This window comes from Sinohyriopsis cumingii, chromosome 12, assembly GCF_028554795.1.
Source record: "Sinohyriopsis cumingii isolate HCF-2022 chromosome 12, ASM2855479v2, whole genome shotgun sequence".
Lineage (NCBI taxonomy): Eukaryota > Metazoa > Mollusca > Bivalvia > Unionida > Unionidae > Sinohyriopsis > Sinohyriopsis cumingii.
In genome coordinates, this window is record NC_142972.1 from 63626181 (window position 1) to 63653570 (window position 27390).

The 27390-nt window shown below is 34.8% G+C and overlaps 1 protein-coding gene across 2 annotated transcripts in view; it reads left to right on the forward strand.

Moving 5' to 3' along the window:
* Window positions 1–24695, forward strand: part of LOC149786590 (uncharacterized) — a 54619-nt gene extending 29924 nt beyond the window's left edge. The window contains exons 4-11 of one of the 2 annotated variants that reach the window (XM_089978224.1): window positions 1032–1121; window positions 1786–1875; window positions 2537–2626; window positions 3298–3387; window positions 3568–3657; window positions 5025–5201; window positions 22710–22929; window positions 24563–24695. In XM_089978224.1, the coding sequence (XP_089834350.1) occupies window positions 1032–1121; window positions 1786–1875; window positions 2537–2626; window positions 3298–3387; window positions 3568–3657; window positions 5025–5201; window positions 22710–22841 (759 nt within the window). In that variant the 3' untranslated portion in view covers window positions 22842–22929; window positions 24563–24695. The remainder of the gene's footprint in view (window positions 1–1031; window positions 1122–1785; window positions 1876–2536; window positions 2627–3297; window positions 3388–3567; window positions 3658–5024; window positions 5202–22709; window positions 22930–24562) is intronic. The other variant, XM_089978225.1, reaches the window with a different exon arrangement.
* Window positions 24696–27390: the final 2695 nt, after the last annotated feature.

The window sequence follows — 27390 nt, forward strand, 5'->3', positions numbered from 1 at the left end:
TAATTGTGGATGTCATACCAAGTATTGAAAACATATACATACATATCTTTCAAATGGGATAGTCCGGCGCAACATTTGATTGTAACATTTTAATTTATATTTTATTCTAATAGTACAATTATTCGTGCATTTGTTAAACACATATTGGTAAGACAATAATATAGTTGACCGAATGAAACAGATGTATGTTCCTCATTAGGTGGTAAAACATAATACAAGACCGTGAATGCACCTGTTAATCCGTTCAACCACTAAGTCTTTAAATATGTTGTTTATTTAGGAACAAGGACGCTTGAGATATGACACTTGTCTACATAACGAGTGTAAAGTTAAACACAGGAGTAACTTTAGAGAGGAATGCTTGGAAAAGGTGATACTTACATAGTTCAAGAAATAGCAGTAGTACAATTTTCAAATGTAATGCATAATGTCTTCCGTATAAATTAATGCAGTTTTTCATGGAATTATAAAACGGATGTACTATTAATCCTAGTACATACTAAAATGGAAAATGAACGTTGTCATATTTCCGAAGCGGTATAGTAGCTCTTAACCAAAAAACATTGGAACATTTACCATGAAAAACTCGACTGCCTTAAAATCAAAAGAAGTAGTTTGGCATATGCAATGCAAGATCCTTCTTAGATATACTAATTTAATTTGTGCGAAGTTTTGTGTTCGTTATTGGACAGCATTAATATGTGACATAATTACACTTCGGTAATATAAAAAACGTATGAAATTGCTGTAGTCACATGTAATTGTGGAGGGCATACAAAGTATTGAAAACATATCTATACAGATGTTTTAGATTGGATAGTCTGGCGCAACATTTGATTGTAACATTTTAATGTAAAAACCATTATGATAATACATTTATTCATATATTTGTTATACGCCTGTTTGTAAGACAATAATTGACATTATGAAACAGCTATGTTCCTCAAGAGGTGCAGATTATAATATCAGACCATGAATGCACCTGTTGACTTGTTCAGCAACTATGTTTTTAATTATGTCGGGTTTTGTAGGAACAAGAACGCTTGAGGGATGACACGTGTCTACAGAAGGACTACGAAGGTGAACACGGGAGTGACGTTATAGAGGAGTGCTTGGAAAAGGTGATACTTACATAGTTCAAGAAATAGCAGTTGTACAATTTTCAAACGTAATGCATAATGTCTCCTGTAGTAATTAATGACGTTTTTCATGGAATTATAAAACGGATGTTCTTTTAATCATATTACTTACTAGAATGGAAAATAAACGTTGTCATATTTGCGAAACGGTATAGTAGCTCTTAACCAAAAAAACATCGGAACATTTACCATGAAACTCTCGATTATCTTACTATCAAAAGAAATAATTTGGCATATGCATTACAAGATCCTTCTTAGATATACTAATTTAATTTGTGCGAAGTTTTGTGTTCGTTATTGGACAGCATTAATATGTGACATAATTACACTTCGGTAATATAAAGAACGTATGAAATTGCTGTAGTCACATGTAATTGTGGAGGGCATACAAAGTATTGAAAACATATCTATGCAGATGTTTTAGATGGGATAGTCTGGCGTAACATTTGATTGTAACATTTTAATGTAAAAACCATTATGATAACACATTTATTCATATATTTGTTATACGCCTGTTTGTAAGACAATAATTTACACAATGAAACAGCTATGTTCCTCAAGAGGTGGCAGATTTTAATATCAGACCATGAATGCACCTGTTGACTTGTTCAGCAACTATGTTTTTAATTATGTCGGGGTTTTGTAGGAACAAGAACGCTTGAGGGATGACACGTGTCTACAGAAGGACTACGAAGGTGAACACGGGAGTGACTTTATAGAGGAGTGCTTGGAAAAGGTGATACTTACATAGTTCAAGAAATAGCAGTTGTACAATTTTCAAACGTAATGCATAATGTCTCCTGTAGTAATTAATGACGTTTTTCATGGAATTATAAAACGGATGTTCTTTTAATCATATTACTTACTAGAATGGAAAATAAACGTTGTCATATTTGCGAAACGGTATAGTAGCTCTTAACCAAAAAACATCGGAACATTTACCATGAAACTCGATTATCTTACTTTCAAAAGAAATAATTTGGCATATGCATTACAAGATCCTTCTGAGCTATATTTAATTAATTTGTGCAAAGTTTTGTGTTCGTTATTGGACAACATTAATATGTGACCTAATTACACTTCGGTAATATTAAAACGTATGAAATTGCTGTAGTCACATGTATTTGTGGAGGGCATACAAAGTATTGAAAACATATATATACAGATGTTTTAGATGGGATAATCTGGCGCAACATTTGAATGTAACATTTTAATGCATACATCATTATGATAGCACAGTTATTCATACATTTGTTATACGCATATTTGTAAGGCAATAGCAGACTTAATGAAACAGAGCTATGTTCCTCAAGAGGTGGCAAATTATAATATCAGACCATGAATGCATCTGTTGACTTGTCAGCAACTATGTTTTTAATTATGTCGGGGCTTTGTAGGAAGAAGGACACTTGAGGGATGACACGTGTCTACAGAAGGAATACGAAGGTGAACATGGGAGTGACGTTATAGAGGAGTGCTTGGAAAAGGTGATACTTACATAGTTCAAGAAATAGCAGTAGTACAATGTTCAAACGTAATGCATAATGTCTCCCGTAGTAATTAATGACGTTTTTCATGAAATTATAAAACGGATGTACTATTAATCATAGTACTTACTAGAATGGAAAATAAACGTTGTCATATTTGCGAAACGGTATAGTAGCTCTTAACCAAAAAAGATTGGAACATTTACCACGAAACTCTCGATTATCTTACTATCAAAAGAAGTAATTTGGCATATGCAATGCAAGATCCTTCTGAGCTATACTTAATTAATTTGTGCGAAGTTTTGTGTTCGTTATTGGACAACATTAATATGTGACCTAATTACACTTCGGTAATATAAAAAACGTATGAAATTGCTGTAGTGACATGAACATGTATTTGTGTAGGAAATACAGAGTATTGAAAACATATCTATACAGATGTTTTAGGTTCGATAGTCTGGCTTAACATCTGATTGTAACATTTTAATGTAAAAACCATTATGATAGCACATTTCTTCATACATTTGTTATACGCATATTTGGAAGACAATAGTTGACTTAATAAAACAGAGCTATGTTTCTTAAGAGGTGGCAAATTATACTATCAGATCATGAATGCACCTATTGACATGTTCAGCGACTATGTTTTTAATTATATCGGGGTTTTGTAGGAACAAGAACGCTTGAGGGATGTCACGTGTCTACAGAAGGAGTACGAATGTGAACACGGGAGTGACGTTATAGAGGAGTGCTTGGAAAAGGTGATGCTTACATAGTTCAAGAAATAGCAGTAGTACAATTTTCTGACGTAATGCATAATGTCTCCCGTAGTAATTAATGACGTTTATACATGGAATTATAAAACGGATGTACTTTTATTCATGAATGCACCTGTTGACCTGTTCAGCAACTATGTTTTTAATTATGTCGGGGTTTTGTAGAAACAAGGACACTTGAGGGATGACACGTGCCTACAGAAGGAGTACGAAGTTGAACACGGGAGTGACGTTATAGAGCAATGCTTGGAAAAGGTAATATTTACATAGGTCAAACAATAGCAGTAGTACACTTTTAAAATATAATCCATGATGTCTTCAGTAGAAATTAATGACTTTCGACTTAACTAGACACGCTTGTAAGTCTGTACGTATGGCATTGATAATATGCTATTCTCCTTTAGAGCTCATACTATTTGATAAATATACATTAAATGGGCAAACTATTTATTACATCCTAAACGTACTGTTACAGCATCAAAACGTTCTTCAAAGCTCTTTTTTCTATCCGTTTGGCTCGTCTACAAACAGGAAAATGCCTTTGGATAGGATTTATGCTAAATTTTCTATGCATATAGCTATTTTTTCGGTTTTGTGGAAATAGTTTTAGAGTATGTTTACAACAGGGAACGGATGGAATAAGCAGTCCATTTTTAAAATGCACTTTTAGTATCTATCCATATATTTTTGTAGGCTAGATCGATTAGGTATCTAATTTATGATATTTTTTGGCATTTTTTATAGTGGCCGATTCAACATATCTGAATGTTACATAGTTTTGTTATACGTATCGACAAGTCATGACTAGTATTATGAATAAATGAAGACATTGTTACGGTTGACCATTATATTTACAATTGTCTTGACCGTTTAAAAATGTCATTTGAATATTGCACATAACAAGTGATCAGTGTAGGCATAAACATTGTTTTGGTACTTAGCAATACCCGCACATATTAACATAGATCATAGATTTATATCTCCTATAGTATACTTTACATATTTAAATATTCATTTAAATTGACTTTTTAATATCCCCAGAAAGACATTCTCGGTGATTTTTGAGTAGTACACTGACAAACAAACACCCATAATCAAACAGACGTACCTAATATTTCAGTGTACTGACAATATTGAAAAGTTTCTCACTTTATCTTCTGACAGTTGTATATAGTACTAAAATATATAATAGTAAATGAGAGCGATTCCGTGTTTCAGATATAGAGTTCATTATATATTTGACCTTGTAGAAATATCAAAAGTTCTTTTATGAATCAAATTTTTCGTCTTCGTATCCAATTCATTGTTGTTCACCATTACATTGTTGTTAAACCTACAGGGAATTTTAATAAAAGAGGAAGATATGATCGGAAATATTAGTAATCTTTTTCACGATTGAAATTAAATATGACTATTATGTATTACGTGCTTGTCTAAAAGAAAATCCATTTATTTAAGTAAATCAACAATTCAAATTCTGTACATTTTAAATAGCACCATCATTGGTTAAAACGCTTAAAGTATGAATACATTTTTTCAAAGCTTTTTTTGACTTTACAATTGAAAATTGTATGTGTTTGTAGATTTGTAAGCAGAACATTCACATTGTTTTTTACCTTTAGAAATATTCAGACATCATCCGTCCACAGGCAACTTTAATTGACCGCATGAACTACACTGAGATAATGCATTTAATGACGGACTTGAACATGAATAGCACATCATCACTTCAAGACGACAAACACAAACTAAAGCAGAGATTGTTCAGTGGACAGAGGGTTGATTCAATTAACAAAATGGTATGATATCTCACTTTTATACATTTGGTATAGACCTAAAGGTGGAAAAAAATTGAAAATAAATTCACAAAAAATGGCACAGAAACAACAAAAATATATTGTGGCCTCCTAATGTATTGCTCAGGACGAATTAAGAAAATGCATTGAATATTTATTTTCAGTTGAATGAGATTATGATTCATATTTAACCATTTCAATAATATCTTTTTAAAAGCAACTGTTAGGATTACGCAGCTTGAGATAAAGGCATATTTTTATTTCCATTAAAATCGTAACGAATAATTTCACTATAATAGGTTACAATAACATGAACGTTTCGTTTTCTAGTCATTTATTCTTCTAGGTATTATTTATTTTGCATTTTTGATTCTTAAAATCAGTATTATCCTTATTTACATTTGCAAGCAATTATGTTATATCATTTAAATATTCCACCAAATTTATTTTAGCAACACTATACGTTAACTGCTGACTAAATCTATTATGTTCAAACGTAATCATTTGTGTTTGTTTCATTTCATTTTATCTTATGACTCATTTAATTATGTCCGTCTCTTTTGCATCCTAAATGATTTCGAAAATGTACTTCGGCATTATTTCGTAAATGTAGTGTTAAAATACAAATTTGGTGGGGTATTTGTCAATCAAAGTGAATTTGCTTTTAAGAGATCCGGTTTATTTCTAACATAATATTTTATTTATGAGTTCACAGTTTACCATCGATAGAGTTGGATTTTCATTATTGCCAATTCATTTCTAATACAATGTAGGGTTTTAAACAAGGATTACTTACAATACCTCTTTTTCATTCCTTAAAATAGTTCTATCCCTATTATTGTATTCATCAATAAATATTTGTTGAAATTCTGGAGTACGATCACTAGAAGGGCCATCATAAATAGGTACCATTCCTTTTAATAATTCAAGAGTGCGTTTGTATTCCAGTTAATAAAACCAGCTTCTGCTATTTTATAGTATTTAAGTGAATCAAATTTCGAAAAAATATAAATTTTATTTTTGATTTAATCAAAATATTGGCACCGGTACCTTATACAAGAAAGGGCAATGAAAAGCATACAGACAGTAATTAACAATTAATGTATTTAAAGTAACATTCAAAATATAATTCAAAACATCTAATTGACAAGATATTTGAGTAAATGGATATAATACACATTACGATAACATAATATTACAGCTAAACATTAAATTCATTGTCAAGCAGAATACTAATTTTAATAACATATTCGATGAGTAAATGTATTGATATCGATAACTTAAGCAAATAAAAGAAACAGATGAAGAAAGGCTACATAACGCCACCTGTGGCATGATAGTTTAATAGAGTTATATATTTTAGTATTCGTTTACTTTTTTGTATAATGTGCTAACTTGAACACTCTTAGGTACCCTTATTTTAGAAATAAAGTGCGACCAAGGTGAAAATAAATGAAATATGATTTAAGAAAAACTGAGCAGAAATTAAACTTTCTAATAATCCTGAGAAGGTACCTTTCCTTAAAGTAAAAGGCCTTTGTAAAACTGAACTTGATAAACAACTTGGAAATCGATCACACGAATTTGAAAACGGCACTACTGACTACTTACATATTCGTAGTACATGGTGCTACTCCAGAATAAAATATGTATTTCTGTATAATTCTAGTAGTTGCTTGATAGTATAGTATGTGTTATATATTCAAAGTAAACAACTATAAAAAGAACTTCTTGGATGGTAGATATTTATGTTTGAATAGTTATTGCAGCTGTTATTCTAGGAGTTTCTGCGGCCTTGAGTAATAGACGTATTATTCCCTTACTTAGGTTTTACGCGATTCGGCGCATATGAACTATTCTATAATATAAAGCTTTTAAAGTCACGGCTATATAGGATAAGAATGTAATCTCTATCACATTGAATTGCAAGTTCTATCAGTGTATGTGGTCCCGGCTGAAAGAGTGCTCTAAGAGCTCTTTATTACAGATTACTGACATTTCATCTCTGCATGTGTGCAAACCTCCTGCACGGCCAAAGTGGGTATGTGACAAATCTTGCCAGTAACGTCATGTTGGTCATTGGCTGTTTCAGGGGATTGCTCAAGCGAGTTCTTCCTCCACCAAATATATTGTACTGAGGAATCGCGTAAAATCCGATATTTATCTCTTGACATCCAGACAAAGGCATGATATTTCAATTACAATGCCTCCGGTTAATGGATAAGAAGCTAATTTGTGTATATGAGCTCCTCCCAATCTGCCGAGAGATCCTTCAAAAACCTTCCCTTTTGGCTAAATCCTTAGTCAACAATGTTGATCGCTCACACTTTGTAATCTGACACCATCAGAGGAACCATCTAATCATCAACGACTTGATCTGTTTACACAAAACTACATAGTTCGATGACTCCTTGTTACAGACACAAATGCAATGACTGAACCATGTCATAAATCGCACAGGAAAACAATATCAAATAAAAGTGCCTTTTATATTTTTCTGAGTTTTTAGTATTATTTTTTGTAGAAAAATAAAATTCCTCCTATTACAAGACCTAACGTTCTGAACTGACGGACATGCTAATAGGCAATCTATTATATATTGATAGCATGTGGCCCTATTAAATGCAATCATAGATGAAAAGTGAACTCGTTTGTATTTCAAATACATTTAGAAATTAATCTTGAAATTGATATAATAGCAAATATTGTTATAACAACCTTAATTTATGGCTAAATTGTGGGGACATATATGCTTTCATCCAGCCTAATCCTTAACGTTTGGGAACAAATTAAAAAGAACAAAATGTAGACAATTTTAAAACAAAACTGCGGGATCAATATTACAGATAATAGGAAACTTTAGCAATATTTTTATGTTAGAAAGGCACGGAGGAACCATTGTAACTGTACCGGGTAGCTCTTTCCTGTCATATGATGGAAACGATATAAAAGCAAAGGAGAACAATCCAGTTGCAAAGAAGCTCTGATGAATACCTATTAAGCAACTAAAGTTAGTGATGATATATTTCATATGAATGATTCTGATATTGTCGCGAAGTTTGAAACCTTGCGGTTACCAATGTATGCGAGAAGAAATGAAGTATAAGATATATTGAATTTAAACAATGAGAACGTATAGATCGTGAAAGGCTAATGGATAAACACATGTATGAAAGCTGTTAAATTATAGTTTCAACATATGTAGATGTTAATATATGATATAATGATATGAGCCACAAGTTCATGTAACAGAATTAGCTCTCGCCCTGCATTATACACTTATTGTCATATAGTTCAACATGAGAGTTGTAAAAGTGATTATTAAAAACTGATTGGATAGAGAGATAGAATCTTCGCTTACTGAAGCTGCGCTGTGATAACCCTATCTGCACCTTGGCGTATCGAGCAGATATTTCTGTGCTTAAGGTGTGGTGGAAAGCTACCGCATCCAATCAAAAAGATATTGCTTAAATTCGAGCAATGTTCCTATATGATCGAAGCAAGGTGAGCACACAACTTCAACGGGCTGATAGATAAGCACTTTTCCAGTGCCGTTCCGTTTTTGCACAAAACAGGTTCACTCAAATACACCTGTAATGGCTTCCCTCTGGTACATATTCATATTTCTATATTAAACTTACAGAGCATAATGTTAGGTCAGTCATTGTCCCCACCTTTGTACGCCGATATACAATGTTTTTCATAACTCACAAAATGAAAATCAATAATATTGATATATTTTCAATCAATTACATATATCATGATATAGTTTACTAATCTAAAACAAATCGGAGTGACCAGAAAGTAATTTTTAACACTCTTTTTTAATGACAATACTTCTCAGTGCATCTTACAATACGTTTGCTAGCTAAGTATATATATTGGTTTGTAATAAGCTGTTTAGTAAGATCAACGTTAGCAATTGCGATGAACAGTTGACAGTTTCCACGTATTAAGAAATTTATTTTCATGTACAAATATATTAAAACAAGCTATGAATGTTGCTGCTAAATCCTGTCGGATGCCGTTAGGTAGTCTCTGACATATACTATGCGCTACAGTAGCTTGAATATATATGTTATTATCTTCAATTTCCGTTTTACAAGTTTGCAATTCTTTTTCCAGCATCGCAGAAGGTTTATATAAAATTGGGAGAGAGGCATAGCTATTATACTCAATTGATGTCTAAGTGAAATATTTATTTCATGAGTCGGTATTTTCTTTTTCATTGTAGATGCAAAAGGAAACATTCTTAATTATACCAGAATTGGTGTACCGGGTATATCCACATAATGATCCTTTTATTTACTCTTTTTCGATTTATTTAAAATTATTTCAAAAGATTGACTGGTCATGATTAAGAGCACCGTTGCGTTTTCTGTCTTTATACCTAATAATTATGCTTAATTGAGAATCAAACCACGGCTTACCCGTTTTTTATGGCGTTCAAGTCACTAATAACCGTAGTACGTCTCAAAACAATTGAGCCGCATTTGATCCCAGTTGTTTCGTCTAATCCACACACTGCAACTTGTTTAGCTGTTAGTGCATCACGCAAGGCCAATGTCTTTTGGTGCGCCTTTAAACAATCTACGAATAACGTTGTGGAGACCAGTTACATAAATATGTTGCACCAATTGATTGTATCATCCATATTGCACAGCGCAGATCAATAACATGTCCGCCTTGATCTACAATGATATAATTAATATGAATCAACCGATTTTGACATGGCCGCTCCGGTGGTCTAGTGGTTAGAGCGTCCGCCTCGGCTGCGGGAGGTCGTGGGTTCGATCCCCGGCCGAGTCATACCAGAGTCTTAAAAAATGGTACTAACAGCTGCCTCGCTTGGCGTTCAGCATTAAGAGGTTAGTGTTAGGACTGGTCGGCCTGGTGTCAGGATAATGTGACTGGGTGGGACATCATGCTACATGTCTGCGGCATGATGCCCCAGTGCTAGACATCACTATAAACTGCCACATTGCAGATATCGTAGCGATATGACTGAAAAATTGTTAAAGCTACGTTAAAAATCGAAATCACATCACATCACAGAGTATGACCTGAAAGGTAAACAGGTGTTGTTTGCGTAATCTATATCAAACCAACAATTTCCAAGACGCACAAAGATGGTTTAACATCTGAAACTTCGTTAGGCTGACCATTAAACTGATCGTTTTAACCACCCGGCAAATTTTATTGCGATGACAAAACTAAGTGTGGACTCATTGGCTCGAATGGAAAATTTAGAGTAATTGTCGGGAACCAAATTGATTCTTCCTAAAAACAAATTCCTCGATTTATTTCATTTTGTATGCGCCGGCAGACATTTCAATAGTATTCCAAATGGCATTAGTGTCTGCTGAAACATAAATTAGTTTTTTTCTGTCAGACTCGCAAACGATTGTGTTTGGATATTAGGCTAATAAACTCTCAGCTACGTTAGTGACATCCCAAGTCAGTGTGATTCACCAGCGTGCAGAAAGGTCACACGGAAGTCTGGATTTATTGATGAGATTCTAATCATGGTTATACCATTCTGGGCTGAATGCACAACAACCTGTTAAATGGCAGCATAAGTTTCATGTAAGACGCGGAGTGTCTCAGTCGTTCCAGAACTCATCATCTGTGTACCAACTTCCTTCGTTGTATTAACAAATTCATGCATCAAAGAGCAAGGATGAATTTTTTCCCTGCTTGATCCGTGTATGTCTATTTAATTGGCTCATACTATTCAGGTTGGGGTAAAATGCAAACTTTGATTCCCGTGTTTCTGGTTTAGGAGGAAGCTTTATTCGGTCTAGAAGATACCTTTACCTGATTTTCATAAAATCTTTCATCGCTTCAAGTGCTTCATTAAGTTCTCCTAATTTAACCAATAGAGGCATGCCTTCGTAGAACTTAACATCTGACCAGATAATTGTTAAAACCCAGTCATTTCCCTGTATAATCACTTGGTCCATACCTTTTTCATAATATGTGTTGTCCCCAGCATGGGTGTATAAAAATAACTTTACTTATGTAATTTTCAAAGTTCTAATGTTGACTGTAGTCATCAAAAATGTTGCTTTTGTGGTCACATCTCTGAAATATACTCTGGTGGTCGTTGCATCTTTTCAATGAAATCTTAGATTATTTGCTATATTGTCCTCTTTTTAATTTTACCAACTACCTCGTTGTCTTCAGCAGTCGTCTGAGGCAAGTATGTAATAGTCGCTGCGGTTTCTCTTGTTGCATTTTGATATCATTTAGCTATCCTCCTAGCTTGACTATTCTTATGATTCCATCAGCGTTGACACTTCTGCCGTTATTACTCGTCTTTGGCCATTTTAATATCATCGTGTATCATTTTTGTGTTCGTTTAATTAGCGGTGCAAATCTTTATGGACGTTAGAAACAGTGGCATAAACCAGCTAAATGATTGGAGTATCGAAACTGTAGATTAAAATTATAGAACGTTGTATCGTTCGAATGCATCATACATGCTTATTACAGAAACACAGATGATGATGAACACATTGTCGAAAACCAAACCAGAGCACACTGATCAATTCCTCGACCTCAGAGTAACCTTACAACTAGAACGAAATAATGTTTTGCAGATTTTTGAGGCAAACAAACCTAAAAATACTCTGAAGAATATAGTGCATTAAAGAGGACACCATCCACATAAACTTAACTTTCCCACTACGTCTGAATCGAATGATTTAATTTATTACATTATTAACAAGATATTAAGGAGCAGGTTAATTAAGCAATTTATTTGGGTCATAGTATTGTACAGAGCAGTATTGGACTATGCACAAGACTGGAAGTGCGAGTGCATAAGAACATAAGCTAACGCTATTGTGAAATTGTAATCACCCAAAGATGTGAACAAAATTTACAAGATATTTGTCATTATTCTGTCCATATGACATCCTAACAAAATTGATGTTGGTGCTATATTCAGTGATTGTTGGACTCTCAAGTCGGCGTCCTTCTGTCACCGTATCAGCCCTTTCGCGGATACAGTTAGATAGCAACACCACAACTTGGTACCAACAAGGTGAGTTACAAATGTGAAAAATAGTGACAACATATGTTATGACAAAATAAACAATTGTGTCGGCGTTATATCTGATTAGTGGCAACCAAAGGTTATCCATAGAAAATCAGCGACGCCTGGGTAAACTCATCTTTATTGATATTGAGTGTCCAGCGCAGGTTACCAAATTAACACTAAAGAAATTTGAAACACTTAACCCAACAATCAATGATAATGTATTCATCTTTAACAGAGATCATTGATCAGCAAATTATATTTGAGTTGCTGTTGCTGAGTGAAATGACACATAAGCATAAGTGACATCTCATAAGAAGGGATAAAGAATCTTCCTCATCTATTTAACCGACGCAATTATCACGTACACAAAACGTTCCATGCAAGCATTTACCACAAGAACTGGTCACCAGTCATGCATTTCCTGCTGTGGTATCAGTGAACCACCACACAATACAATCATAGCATTACCTGGTAAAATCAGTCAAATTTACTGTAGTACAAATACAAGCTGAAAATCTCATATATCATCACAAGGATTCTAAATCAAATAATGTTTCATGATATAGATCGATTTGTGTAAATCGCTAAACATTTATATGGTTATAATATGTTGTGATACGATGTGATGGTAAAACAGATTAATATCGTGTCCAGGGTTCTAGCTCTCTAAACAAAGCTAGGGTATTTCTCAGATCCATCAAAATTACAGCAAAATGGATTTCGCCGCATCACTCTTTACGGCACGCATACTTATGACTTGAAATAACCTGCATGATTTCTTCGCAGCCACTCACTGCTGGATTTGTGAAGAATTTTTCACTGACAAAGAGCAAACTCCTTTCATTGATAATGAGCAAAGCCCCACCAACGATGAAATTAGATGTCCTGGTTCCAGAATTCGTGATCACTGTCACATCACTGACTTTTACAGAGCAGCTGCACTCCACGTATGTACTTTGCAGTTGAAAATATACCACACAAACCAAAATCACAGTGGTGATTCATAAACTACGTATGGTGTCCAATTAGTAATGTAATTAGTAGCCACGGCATCAAACTAACCGATAAGCGTGATTCCCAACCACATGGCAATAATACATGAAGTTTTGGATGGGATAATTGCAGATGCTCAATGTTATACAGCTTCTGCTTTCCTCCATGCGCAAGTTGACAAGTAGTCTGACGGTTAAAAACTTCAAAACACTTTGCTGATACTGACCAACAAACACAGATCTTTCGATGAAAAAATGTTGTGTGATTCCCTATGATTATATAAATGAATAGAAAACATTTTCTGGAACTCCTTTGCTACCGATCGAAGCGTTTTATTCATCCTTTTCTCGTTCAAGAATTTCTGAAGCAAAGAAAGTTTGATGAATACTCGAGTGCAAAAATCATGGCGACTGCTTCAACATACGGACGTGTTCTTGTTTGGTGAGATATTTGAGAAATTTCTTGACAATGACATGGACGTGTACAAGCTCAAAACCAAAATCGAGAGTAATTGCTCAACGACATTGATATGTGTATGTTTATCTATTGACCACGAACACTGCTTTAAGTTCTTGAATATGCAGAGCATTTACACGAGCCAAACAACGATTAATCGCTGATCTCTGAGGTGCTGTCGGTACCAGTGCACTATCATTGATAAATACGCCTACAAATACACCGAAAGCACTAAATTATTGATACTTCTTAGGACCAAATACAACTATGAACTGCAGGTGAAAAATATGCAATTGTTCTTGCGATTGATAATGTGTGTATCAAGATCCATCGAGTACTTTGACTTTGCCAGCAAGCCTGGATGGCTCTTTACATTCAGATGAATACGTATCTCTAGTTAGTTTGAGAAGAACTTTTACAAACTCAGAAACAATACCGTGTTTGGGAAAGCCATGGAGAAGTTGCGCAAACGTATCCTAGTAGATTATGTACGTGATAGTGTGTAAGACAAACATTGGAAGATCAAAGCAGACCCGGCCTTTGAATCCATCATATACATTGCATCAACGTGGTTCAGGCTTGGCTAAGGTGGGTACGTGAGAAAGCCTGCCAGTATCTTCTCGAGGGTCGGCGGTTCTTCACGGGGTTTCCTGGAGTTCTTCCTCCACCAGTTATACCTACCGCCATGTATAGCCTATCTTGTGCTGTAAATATCCTTAAACCATACTACAACAACAGCAACAATAACATACCCTGGTGATAGATCTGTATTTGCTGTTACGACCTTTAATTCTGCTCTCTCCAATGCACGGCTGGGATGTTTTGGCCCACCAAGTGAAAACGTTCCAAGCTGTCTTGGAGTATTAATCCGTTCCGAAATCGTGAATGCATCAATGGACCGAACTGGGTCATTTGCAGAACGGTGTTGTCCAACTCCTAAACCTCCGGTTGCATACAAATACCAAATATGACTCTGTGGCCACTATAGCCTAGTTTGCAATTCTAGTGCGCATAGCAGATCGAAAACCCTTTCTGCAAGAATATGATTAACTCGATCCCCTATAGCCAGTTCTCGATGTAAACTGAAAAATTCAGACCCGTAATTGTACACGGTGTTTGTTTAGCATCACAGCCACATGTCCTAAAATATATTTGCCTTGATCAGCTTCCAACAACCATGGCAACGTGTGTGGCACGTTTATAAATTTGATCGAGTGCATCAGCTATGCTTGCAGAATCTTCTGAATTTCATGGCATTGTTGCTTCGTATATTCTAGCCACATCGGCAATGGTTAGCACGTATTTAAATGTACACAATTCGCCTTGTCGGTTACGGACAAGATCGTATGGAATAAATATAAGCAATGTCATGATCATGTGGCATCGATGCGGTTGATATGTGTTTCACCAGCATTGGTTGGTTATAAGAATCAAACCTTGTACCAGATCCACATTAATTATATATTTTCACAAGGTATTTGCTCCAGGGTGTCTCTGGTGACTTTGCTAATGCTAACCCGTTTTCGGCATTCCTTGTAAACGTGAAATGTTCCCGTAATCGCTGATAGTCCTTTACATGTTTGAACTCGATTTGGATTTGCGTTACGTATTTTTCCGTGACATTACACACGTTATACAGACATACTCATAGTATACGACAGATACTTATTTAATGGCATCACACAAAAGAAAATTCAAGAGGAAGCGCAATGATTTTTCCGTCATGACTTTCTGCGCAACATACTAACCTAAATGTTTAGACATGATGACTGGACAATATTTTCACACTCCTTGCATGTTCTAATAAATGGCTCTACTGGATACAGGAATGTACAATTGTTTCTGATTATGGTTGTACGTCATTGCGAGAGGTTGTTATTGGGATAGGTTGCACGTCATTGTGGCTTCAGCTTACGATCAACCGTACTATTTTTTTTATAAACATATTAAGGAAGAAAAGATCGTTGAGAAGTGGTAGCAATGCTTCCGCTGAATTTTTTCTACAATTGTAGAATAATGAACCGTTAAAATTTGATGCAAACAAAAAATTTTAATGTTGACGAAAATGTGATGCTTGAAAATCAAGTCAGTCGGTCAGAAATATTTTTCACGGAATCGGCATAAAAATAAATATTGTTTTGACGCATGTACCAAAGGTGTTCACTGACAACTGCTTCATGCTAATGATATTTCGTAGCACTGAAGAGCATGTTCGTAGAAATATTAATTTGATTTAGTCTGCCTCTGACCACATGCTGAATGAACATCGTGACATGTTTGTTCGGATAACCGGGCCCGTATAGTTCTTACATGATTGATTGGCTGAAAGTTTAGTCGAGGAGGTCAATATCGAGCTGGTTTGGATGCGCCAGTTTCACATTCCAACATGGATCACATACAATGTTTATGTCAGCGATACCATATAAGAGTGTGGAAATGCTCTCTAAAACCTCGAATTAATTCGTGTTATGATAGAAGGCCGCATAAATGTCAAATATATGTGGAGACAAAGAGCACTATTACATCTCATGGTGGGGTTTGAACAAATATGAGCACCATTGGTTAGAACCGCAAAATAAATCACCGAGCGTACCCAGGACATTAAAAATGTTACAAAGGCGTCAACACAACAAGTGGCATCACTTTCTGGAATAAAGGGAGTACTCGGTCCAGATAGTAAAAAGCTATACTTACCAAGGCTATCAAAAAGCAATAGAAGCAACTTCTGAGGACATTACATGCTTGCCAGAGATGGTACCAGAAGTCAACAAGAAAAAGTGACGTCGGATAACCTCAAGAATCACTTTCTCCACCACCACCCAAATACTGGTCGTCGATCCATGCCCCTAATAAAATTTGTAATGAAGAAGGACAACAGTGGATCAACAGAGAAACCTTCCGTGCTGTATTATTATAACTCCAACTGGAGAGATTTAGTGATCAAAGAACAATTGAAGGACAGAAAAAGAAGTTTGAGTCAAGTGGGAATAAATGAAGATTTATGGGACTAAACAAACTCTGTCAAGGTGTTTAATTATTGTTATTCTTATAATAATATATATGATTTAATGGCAAACAATTCCGGATGAAATTCTTTAAGCCGTACAAAATTAAATGGGATTCCTGCATGAGACAGCAGCAGAAAGGGTGAATAGGCCTTTTCCTGAAACGGCACTTTTGAAAAATAAAGCTTCATACAAACCAAAAAAAAAAAAAAGGTCGCTAACGCCCAAGCGAAACCTATAATTTTATCGAGGGTTTCTCTAATTGGGTTGACTTGTTTTGTTGCTTCATGTTTTGTCCTTTGTGTTTTTCTAAATGTGTTTGTGTGTTTTGTTTACCCACTGGACTTTTCATTGAGGTCGCGCCCTCTCTATTGCTATAATTAGACCATTATTATATCAATAATGACACCAGCTATAGAGTCGTATACTGCTAGATTAGCAAGAGGAGTGTAGAAGCAATTAGAAAATTTATTGATGCTCTCAAACAAAAACTGCAAGAATGCTAAGACGCACAAGCTGAATTTGCAGAAGGTTCATTTATTTCAACTAATTGTCGAACAAACAAAGCAAATCGTTACAGCAACTGAGACGACTCAAGGACATCTTGAAACATTACCTGTTGATATTGCTGGCCATTTTCATGCATCTCAACCACCAGCACAGCAACCTCCTCAACCATAACATAAAGCTGATGAGCCATATCCTTTGCCAAGAGTCATAACTAAAATTATAGATAAATGTACGCCTAAAAGTATTGTCATTATCGAAGACCGAGTCATAGTTATTTCTCCTTATGTATATTATGAAAGAGACCAAAAACTCTAAAACTTGATGATTCTGTTACGGATATAGTTTCGAATCACTAATTTTAAACAATTCAAATCATATCTGCGGAAGATATCTATAATTTCCGCGTCTTTGAACAGGAAGTGAATGAGTATATTGAAAAGTAAAGCAAGACAGGATAAAAAGGAAGAAGAAAAAAAGCCATTGGGAAAACCAAAATCAGAAAACACTAAAAGGAGGGAGAAATTACCTTCTTCACTAATTAAGACAATAACGTATATAACAACAAGTGAGGAAGAATGAATAACTATAAGAACAACAAGTGAGAAAGGAGGAGCAACTAGAAGAAAAACAAGTGAGGAAGAATTATATTATAATACAGATCCTGGCACCATCTCCACTGAAAGTGATCTCTCAACTCAACGAAATGGTCTAGGAAATTGTCCTGACAGTGTTCATGCCGATCTTGACCGTCGAGAAATTTTGATCGGAAGAAAAAGTTTCGGAAATAATTATCCAGAAATTATTAATGAAGTATTTGATATTTATCGAAAATTATTTACAGGTGGTGTTATGGATCGTAACAGTTTGTCATTCTCTTATTAATGAAATTGCCGATGTTTCTTACAGTTACTGAAACATTTAATTACTCAGCATGTAATATAAAAATGATTATACACACTGCATCACAGTGGTCATGTAATAGTTACGTTAGTAAACGCACGATTGTCAACTAACAATGCGATTTACGGAGATGGACTCAATGATGTCGTTATGGGCTTAGCAATGTGATGTGCAATTAAAATTCCATTTTTGTTAAATGCATATCAAACCTTATTCGCATGCTTGTACGTTTTCTTAGATACCTTCTCGATCCAAGGATTTATGAAACACTTCGCAGTTGAGATTCAAGAAATTTTTCCCATTCACTCATGTACTCGTACAGACACACCTTTTCTGGCCATATGTGCTGCTTGGATCACAAGGACAAGATAATGTCATGTTCTTCTCATTTAGATTGCCAATTAACTTTTCCAAGGACGAATTTATCAACTCAACAGTATTTTTCCATGTTGTGGGCGATCTCTCTTATCGGCGAGATTGATGCACTGGCTACTGCTTGCATTATTAAGTGGCCTATCATACCCACACAAGTTATGAAACTGCAGGAATCTTTGCTTATTTCGATACATTCTCATTGGTCCAAGGCCTCATAATTATTAACCCCGGCGAAGAGTGCTGTTGGCGAATAAAGTTCGCATTAATCGCGAGTAATTTAAGGAATACTTTAACTGTGCTCCTGCCAAGTTGCAATAATAATGGATGCTCAGTTCGTTCGTCGCACCTAAATACAATATTACGAAATCAGCAAGGTTATTGATCAACAAATTATGTTGTTGGGCTCGACAATATGGCGTTCACTTGAACAATGAGACATTCTAACCTTCGTTTGCTGCACCGCAGTGCATTTGAGAATGTTTTCATCTTGTTCAGTCATTTTTCAGCTGCTGTTGTCCACTGATTCAAGAGCAATAACATTCATGTTTTGTTGTAACTAGTTCAACTCTACATACATACGTGCATGCAACGTCTGCATGGAAAGTTATGATGTTCCTGCTTTAAGTAACCGAGCAAGATTATTTATCCATTGGTAAAGAGTTACCGTTTCTGAACCAAACATACCATTCAACAACGAAGTAATCTTAACTCGTCCATGTTACTCATTAACAGCGACACCCGGGTTATGCGTTTCAAAATGTGCTCAGTGTGGATTGGGGCAACTTGCACGGGAATTCAATTTTACCTAAGTTGAATTCACCCAGGTACTGCCCGTACATCGAGTCCTGTCTTTGTTGTCACTAGCGGGATATAGCGCCAATTGAATTACCTATTCAGTTGCAAATTATGGCGTTGGTATGTAATTGGGCCAACGAAAAGTTTGATATGGCGAGAAATGTGCTTAGTCTTAAATACATATATCGATGATCCACTCCGATCCTGCATTGTTGTGTTTCTCTAACGCCTTTAAATTTCCTTAAATACTTTCTTTTTAATTGTATCGCCAGTGGTGCTGGTTTTTTAACGTTCAGGATTGTACGGGCATCGCTGTGAGCCCACAGTATTGTCATTGTAAGTCCATACTTGTCACAACAAAACGGCATAAAATATGCATATTAAGGATAATATCTGCTTTAACTCCAGAATGTACACACGATTTAGACACTGATGTGAGTCCTTACATCATATTTGTTAACAGCGGTCAAGCGTCCTTACCTAGCTTCTATGTGGGTAGAATAGTTTTAAGTGATTTTCTAACTTATCTCTAAGCGTATGAAGTCTGAATTCAGGTCATTATTATTTCGGTGCTCTGTCACGAACATGCGCAGCAGATGCAGTAGCGGCAACATATATAAAAGACGGTTTAGTTCAATGCCACGACGAAGTTTGTCATCCTCAATACAGCAATGGTTTTGTTCGAACAAGTATATTATCTCTAGTATGTCAGCGTTTCTTCCACCACTTTGTAGGTTTATCTTACGCTGACATGCATTTTGTTTTAGTTATTGTACTCTTGCTTTTTATACTAACAACTGGCGGTGGATTAGTAACCGAAGTTAGATTGGGTGTAAATATGGATCTCAATAATTAAAATATGTCAGCTTTTTGCACACATCGTGGTAGTTTTTTTCCATGTTATTTCGCTATTTGCCACAGATGAGGCACGGTCAGTAACGTAGTATAGTTTTTGTACCAGGATTGGAAACTACAATTGTTTTAGTCCAATCTATTAAATCAAATATTCCTTTCTCTCTTTATATGTGCAATCAAACGTGTTTATTTGTTTTACGCGCCTCGTAACATTCAGGAACAGATCCACATGGCTACAAGTAGTGATTATGTGACTCCAGTTCCAGGTGTAAAACATGGTTGAGGGCCTGGGCCAGTATGTAACACTCACATATTTGTTTTACTGTGGTCTTAGTTGTAGGGTCTGCCGCAGAGTTCATATTTTCCAAGGCATACGCCTTTGCATATTTGAGTCCAATTGACATTGGGATTTACAAAAATATGGAAGGTTATCTAACTAAACGAACACACATTATAGATAGTTCGTCGTTGATCTTGATCTGAATTACTACCGAATGGTTTTATAAATCAACCGTCAAGTTATCTGAATACACTTAACAAATCAATTTATAAACTAATGGAACATGTGTCCCCACGTTCATCTCGGCCGAAATAAGTTCAAATCATCCATCACTTAATATAGCATTAAATTTCATACTACCGTTTGGGGCATTACATCTAATGGAGGTTTTGTTTATCTCATGTATGGATTTTGCCTCTCTGAACAGAAAATATTCCGACAATGGGTAAGTGGATGACAATATTTCTTCCAGCCGCTGGCGGTGTATCTCGTTTTTGGCCTCTAGATCTTTGTTATACACAAACGCATTAATTACAATAAAATTGAAAATCAGCCCTTTTGAAATAATTAAGCACACATATTTCATTGTCCCCATAGCGAAATTCCTTTTCAACGCAAGAAAAAATAGTTTGAAAAGGAGTGGGCATCAATGATCTCAAATGTCCCATCCATGAATACAATACCATCATACAGACAGACATACGTACTCAATATCAAACGTCTTGCAAATTTCATGAATACATTTAAATTGTTTACGTTCAGAAGCAGCCGTTACCAAGTATGCTCGCGCTACTTTTAAACTGACACGAGGTATATCTGTTTGAAAACCTGTTCAGATTCCATACCTAACTAATACCACGAAACAAATGTTTAATTGACCTGTCGTCAACTTTACAGCTGCAACGTTTACTAAAATCGTCAAACTTTGTTTCAGTGTGGAGTGCGATCTCCTCAGAAACATTACTATTTTTAACCATATTTCGTGTTTTCCACAAAATCCAGTCTTGGGTTATTTCTTTCCATTTTTAAGGCCACATTCGTTTAACTGTTACATCAATGTGTTCTGAATTTGTCTCTGAAAAGGCATGTATAATCTTTGGCTATTCTTAGATAAACATATATGATCTACTCAAATGATACAGCGCTCGAAGTTTCTCTGCTCCATACAATCCCTCCAAATATTAATACCATCAATCTGAATTTTCGCCATAATGTGCTACAGTCATTCGTTAGTTTATTTGTTTTGTTTTTAATCTTTGGCACGCAAATAAATTTAAGCTTGAGATGTTTTACAGTCAACTAATGTGATCAATCCAGATCAGTTTCGGATGCGATTCAAAAAGTACAAGTGCCAAGTATCTATTATTGAAATCGCTCTTATAATCACGAGAGTTCAATTTCACCGGCCTGATCCAGTAGTCGCCATATTCATAAAATCATATTTTGTCTCAGACTTTGATTCGAATCAGCGATCTTCTGTATGACAGTACAGGATCCTAATTCTCAAGGATATCAATTGGATAGAGAATGTAAATGAAAACCACGTGCTGGGCTCTTCAATTTGTACAACCATGTCGAAAAATACGTCATTACTATTATATACCCCATGTAATGATAAGCAGTTGTAGACTGATTGCATATTTCAGCACCCTCACTGACATTAATTAGTTATCTTTTGATATTAGAAGAAGCTGTTGTACTTTGATGTAGATTAAATGAAAATCATTTACCTCTCTTCTAATTTAAACGCATGAACGATTGTCCGTTTTAATGCAACCTGAATCAGTTGTAAAGTAACAGCAAACTTTATAAGTAGCCTGGGCTAGTATTGGTCAATCCATAATTAGCTGTCTAACGATTTGACAGATTTGTTAAGATGATCTGCACAGTCTCAAAAGCTTGTCATTCATTCCATGGTTTGTACATAGTGAGTATGAGTAGTGTTGATCTGGCCGTTTTAGCATTTTTGCCCTTTTATACTCTGTTACACGTCATAAACTTCTATCACCATCCTCTGTTCACTTTTCGTATATTATTAATGCTGATCAGCTATATGTTTAGCATATCATTCAGATCGCCTGTCTCGTCATGGGAGATATATGTTATGATGTGTATCAGATTTTCAAAAGGGTAAGTGGATGGCATAGTTCTACCAGGATTACTTATATGTATGTGTGTGTGTGTGTGTGTGTGTGTATGTGTGTGTGTATGTGTGTGTGTGTTGTACTAATTACCTGAGGTTTGCAAACGATATTATTATTTTGTACGACAATATTTTAAACTTTGTTTCACTGCAGATTAAAGATGTACTTAATAAAACAATACAAAAGTACAAAGGTTTAAAGACGAATCTGCTACAACTTTATTCTGACGTAATTACAACTGTTGAGAATGAATCCTTGAAGGACAATATGGGTGAGGTGATATAAATGAGGTTCCCACAGTATGAGGAGGAATTACAAACCATTAAGACAGTGCTGCAGAACATGACAGAGGAATTTGAAATTGTTGTTTCTGGTATTTCTTCTTTCTGACTAGATGTGGTTAACACTTTTTTCCTAATATATAAGATTGACACTCATTAAACAATAGGCTAAGACAGTATGCTAATATGTGTCCTCTATATATTAATGATACAGAGAATCAACCAACAACTGAAAATCTGTAACGGAGATATGTTGCACATACTAACGTTTATTGATTTTGTACAACGAAAACCGGAAACTACTTATGACGTTACAAATCATGTAACATTCATCGAGGTGATTAAGCATAAGTACTGACTGAAATAAGTTTATTTGTTAAAACATTAAGCATAGTTTTATAAATTCAAAATGAACATTTTTTTTCCTGCAACATATTTGTTATGTTTATGTCGCTTAAATCATTAAGTTTCGCAGTTATGAATGAACTTAGTTAAATACCAAGTGGCGGCCCAAAATTAATAAATTAATAAATTTCAATATATTACAACATAAATAATCAACCTTGCAATGTAAGCGAATCAACAAAAACAAGCATTTCAATATGTTTATAATAAGTAAACCCAAAGTAAGCACACTCATGATAATGCACACTTGACCGTTTTAGTTAGAAATAAAACAGATTATCCGCATGTGCTGTGCATGAGTATCCTCAATCGCCAATTTATATTTCGTACTTTGTACACAGTGTTTCCATAATTTAATCTAAATAATTCGCTTCTTATCAAACACGGCATCTATATTTATAGCACAAATAACAGTTTCATTCGTTGTAATTTTATCACATACCAATTCGTAATGACAGGACATTCACAATCAACAATAAAATACTAATATCGCGTTTTTACGTATTCCTTACGACATACGTTAACATTATGAGATAAGGACAGTGCAACTTGAAAATTGTACTCAGTTGATCAGATGCAGCACAAATTTTTTTTTGCACTAGCAGTGGGTCTTTTAATCAATTCTCAATATGCATATCCTTGGTAAGTAGTGTACTGAATGTTTACATGTTCTTCATTGAAAGATAAGTTATGTTATTTGTTCTAGGTAAACAGTTAGGAACATCATCGTTGCAATTTGCATTTAATTAATTATAATACAAAAGGAGATACATGCTTATCTCAGTTACGCTAAAACATGAAGGGAAAAACAATCAGATGTAGTCACTTTCAAAATATCAATTTCAAACTTTTTAATATTTCAAATTATTGTGGGGACATGACATTATACTTCTCGTGTTTTATCATGCTGGACACTGTAGACAGTTCCGATATTACAATCCAACCAGTAATTGCAGCATATCATCAAATCATCATAAACTTATATGAGAGCAACACACATCATTCTGTGTAATTGGAGGCGACATGTTTTAACATTTATTTTTTAATACTGCTCACGGGCGATATTGTGGAAGATACTAAAATAATTTAACTTTTGTCAAAATGGATTCCGCATTAGATCATTTTCGATCACAATACATAGTTTCTTCTGAAACTTTATATATATATATATATATATATTATGACTTGAAGCAATTCAATACGTAAGGTCTTTTACATGCGCACGATTTAGCAGTTAGGTTTCATTTAGTAAATGAAGTACCCGTTCTTAAAAATTAGTGAATTTACACTAATATGTTCTTCGTCATTTTCTTAATACAGGTGAAAAAAATTCTGGTAAGAGTACATTTCTAAATGTGCTTCTGGGAGAGAGGATACTACCATCGCACCATTTGCATACAACCGCAAACGTATATCGTTTGCGCAAAAGCGAGAATAGGAGGATAGAATGCGTCGTCGAAAAGAGAATTGTCGACAAAATAACTATGACTGCGGATTCCAATGACCTAAGGAGAACATTAGAAACAATGAGGAAGAAGTTACTGTCACAAGATGGAGATCATGAACCCCTCAAAACTATTGATATATATTGGCCAATATCCTCACTGCACGTAAGCTATTTCATGTTGATGAGGGGAAATATGAGAAGTATGTGCGTGCAGCCATCTTGGTGTTCACCATCTTTACAATTAAGTTGTATAATTGTTCAAGCGGGAAACTTTAGTGCAATTTAAGACCGAATATTATGCGGTCTTAATAAATGGATACAAAAGCATTACGGTATTATATTATAAAAAAATCAGTGATGGCTTTTAGGAGATCTTCAAACTTCTCTAAATTTGCTCGCCCCCAACAAAACGCATATCAACCGTTACTAGCTTCCTTCCTCCGCTCCAGCGTTGTGTCAATTCATTTTGCACACACACACACACACACACACACACACACACACACACACACACACATATGTGTGTGTGTGTGATTCAATCGCTATCATCTTGAGAGACACGCCAAAATGTCGAATAGTGTAGTAGTGGTTCGAGACCTTCACGTGGTTTTATTACAAATGTGACTCTATTTATTGTTAATTTGACCCCTGAATGAACCAACGGTTTCGGCAGCATTTTGACTGGACGAGAGACAAATAGTTATCTTGACAGTATGTGAGCTGTTGTGTATCAAACAAAGCTTATATAGTATAACTAAATTGTATTTAGACCACCACTGCATGGAACAGAGCACGGGGTTGGTATGCATACATATCATTACCAGTGATGATTAACCACACTGGACAATTATTAAACACAAAAAACGTAATTATTGTACAAAATCTACATGACATGCTGTTTAGCTATAAACTGTGCAATTCAAACTCATTGAAATGTGCAGCACTTAACGTGTACAGTTTGAAGTTCAACCTTGCTTGTATATATTATTACAAACAAGGTATACTGTATTGGAAAGATTCTCCCCCCCAAAAATCAGCATAACACAACATGGAAGGAAAACCAGTGCCTACGCTTTCAATGATGTACTCCACATTGGATCGTCCACAAGTAAATAAATAAAGAATGTACACTAAATATAAAAATAAACTTATTGGATTATAAAGCTATCAGCTTCCACCACATACGCATAAAAGAAAAGGAACCCATATTGTATAAGTGCATAAATAGCAATCTATTTATAATATAAGCGACCAAAGTCCCATATATTTGATTTCATATCTGCATAAGTTACATCAGCTATAAAACAGCTTTATAACTTTAAAGTTTACCAGTTCATGCAGCAACCTTTACACAAAGCAATATATTCGATGGGACAAATGTATAAATGTTGTCCTACTTGCTAACGTCATCAATCTTAGTCAATTTGAGGGAATATTTCCCCTGCCTTTTAAGATGTATCGTTACAGATTGTGCCGAACCATCTATTTCCATTTCATTCACTGTTTTAATACCTAAGTATAGTTTTGTATTATATTAATTTCTTCTTCATGTAATTGTCCTTGGAAGCATTATGCCCTTACAAATCGCTTAGGATGGATTCACAACCGATAGCAAGATGTTCCAATACAACAAATATTTGATGAACTGTTTATATCACGGAAAATTTAGTGAGAAATTATTACAAATCCCGGTACAGCTTGTCTATGAATTTAGCCAAGCGTATTCGGTGTCCACGGATTATATGCTTTTTAGTTTAGTATATATAGCTGAACAAAAAGGAAAATAAACATTTCGACTGCATTTAATAGTTGTAATTGCTATTCGTTTTTGTCTTCTACGTGTGAAAAAGGGATTCGAGGATCCAAAGTAGCGAACAATATACTTAAGGGAAATAACTGCATAATGTTTCAGTTTAATATAATATTTGTGTACGATATATTATATAATTGATCACGTAATTATTGGCGTTTCATCAGGAAAGTGTTGTACTTGTTGACACACCGGGAATTGGAGAGCGAGATGCGCTTACTGCCCAAGTTGTTGAGTTTGTTCCCAAACCGGCTGGGTGTATCTTCATCGTCGATAGCTCTCGCGCCGGCGGAATTGAGGAATCTGAGGTATATCTATCTATCTATCTATCTATCTATCTATCTATCTATCTATCTATCTATCTATCTATCTATCTATCTATCTATCTATCTATTTTGTTATTATTATTATTATTATTATTATATACACACTATTTCCTCGTTCAGAAGGCTACTTTAAATATTCCGTGAGAGTAACTATGAATTACGTGCAATGGTACGATGGAAACGTTATAGAATCTCCACTTATATATATATATATATATATATATATATATATATATATATATATATATATATATATATATATATATATATATATATATATATATATATATATATATATATATATATATATATATATATATATATATATATATATATATATATATATATATATATATATATATATATATATCCACTGGGTCGAATCTAGCAACTAAGATTTAGACTCAACAACTATTCGTCATCGAATAAAACAGTAAATGTTAAGTTTTAAAGCTTTGTTATTTCCATTTTAAAATTATCAAACTATCAAACACGTCATATCGCCATGAATTGAGTAAACAAAAAACTTTTCTAAGGATATTAGTATAATGATGCGTATACCGTC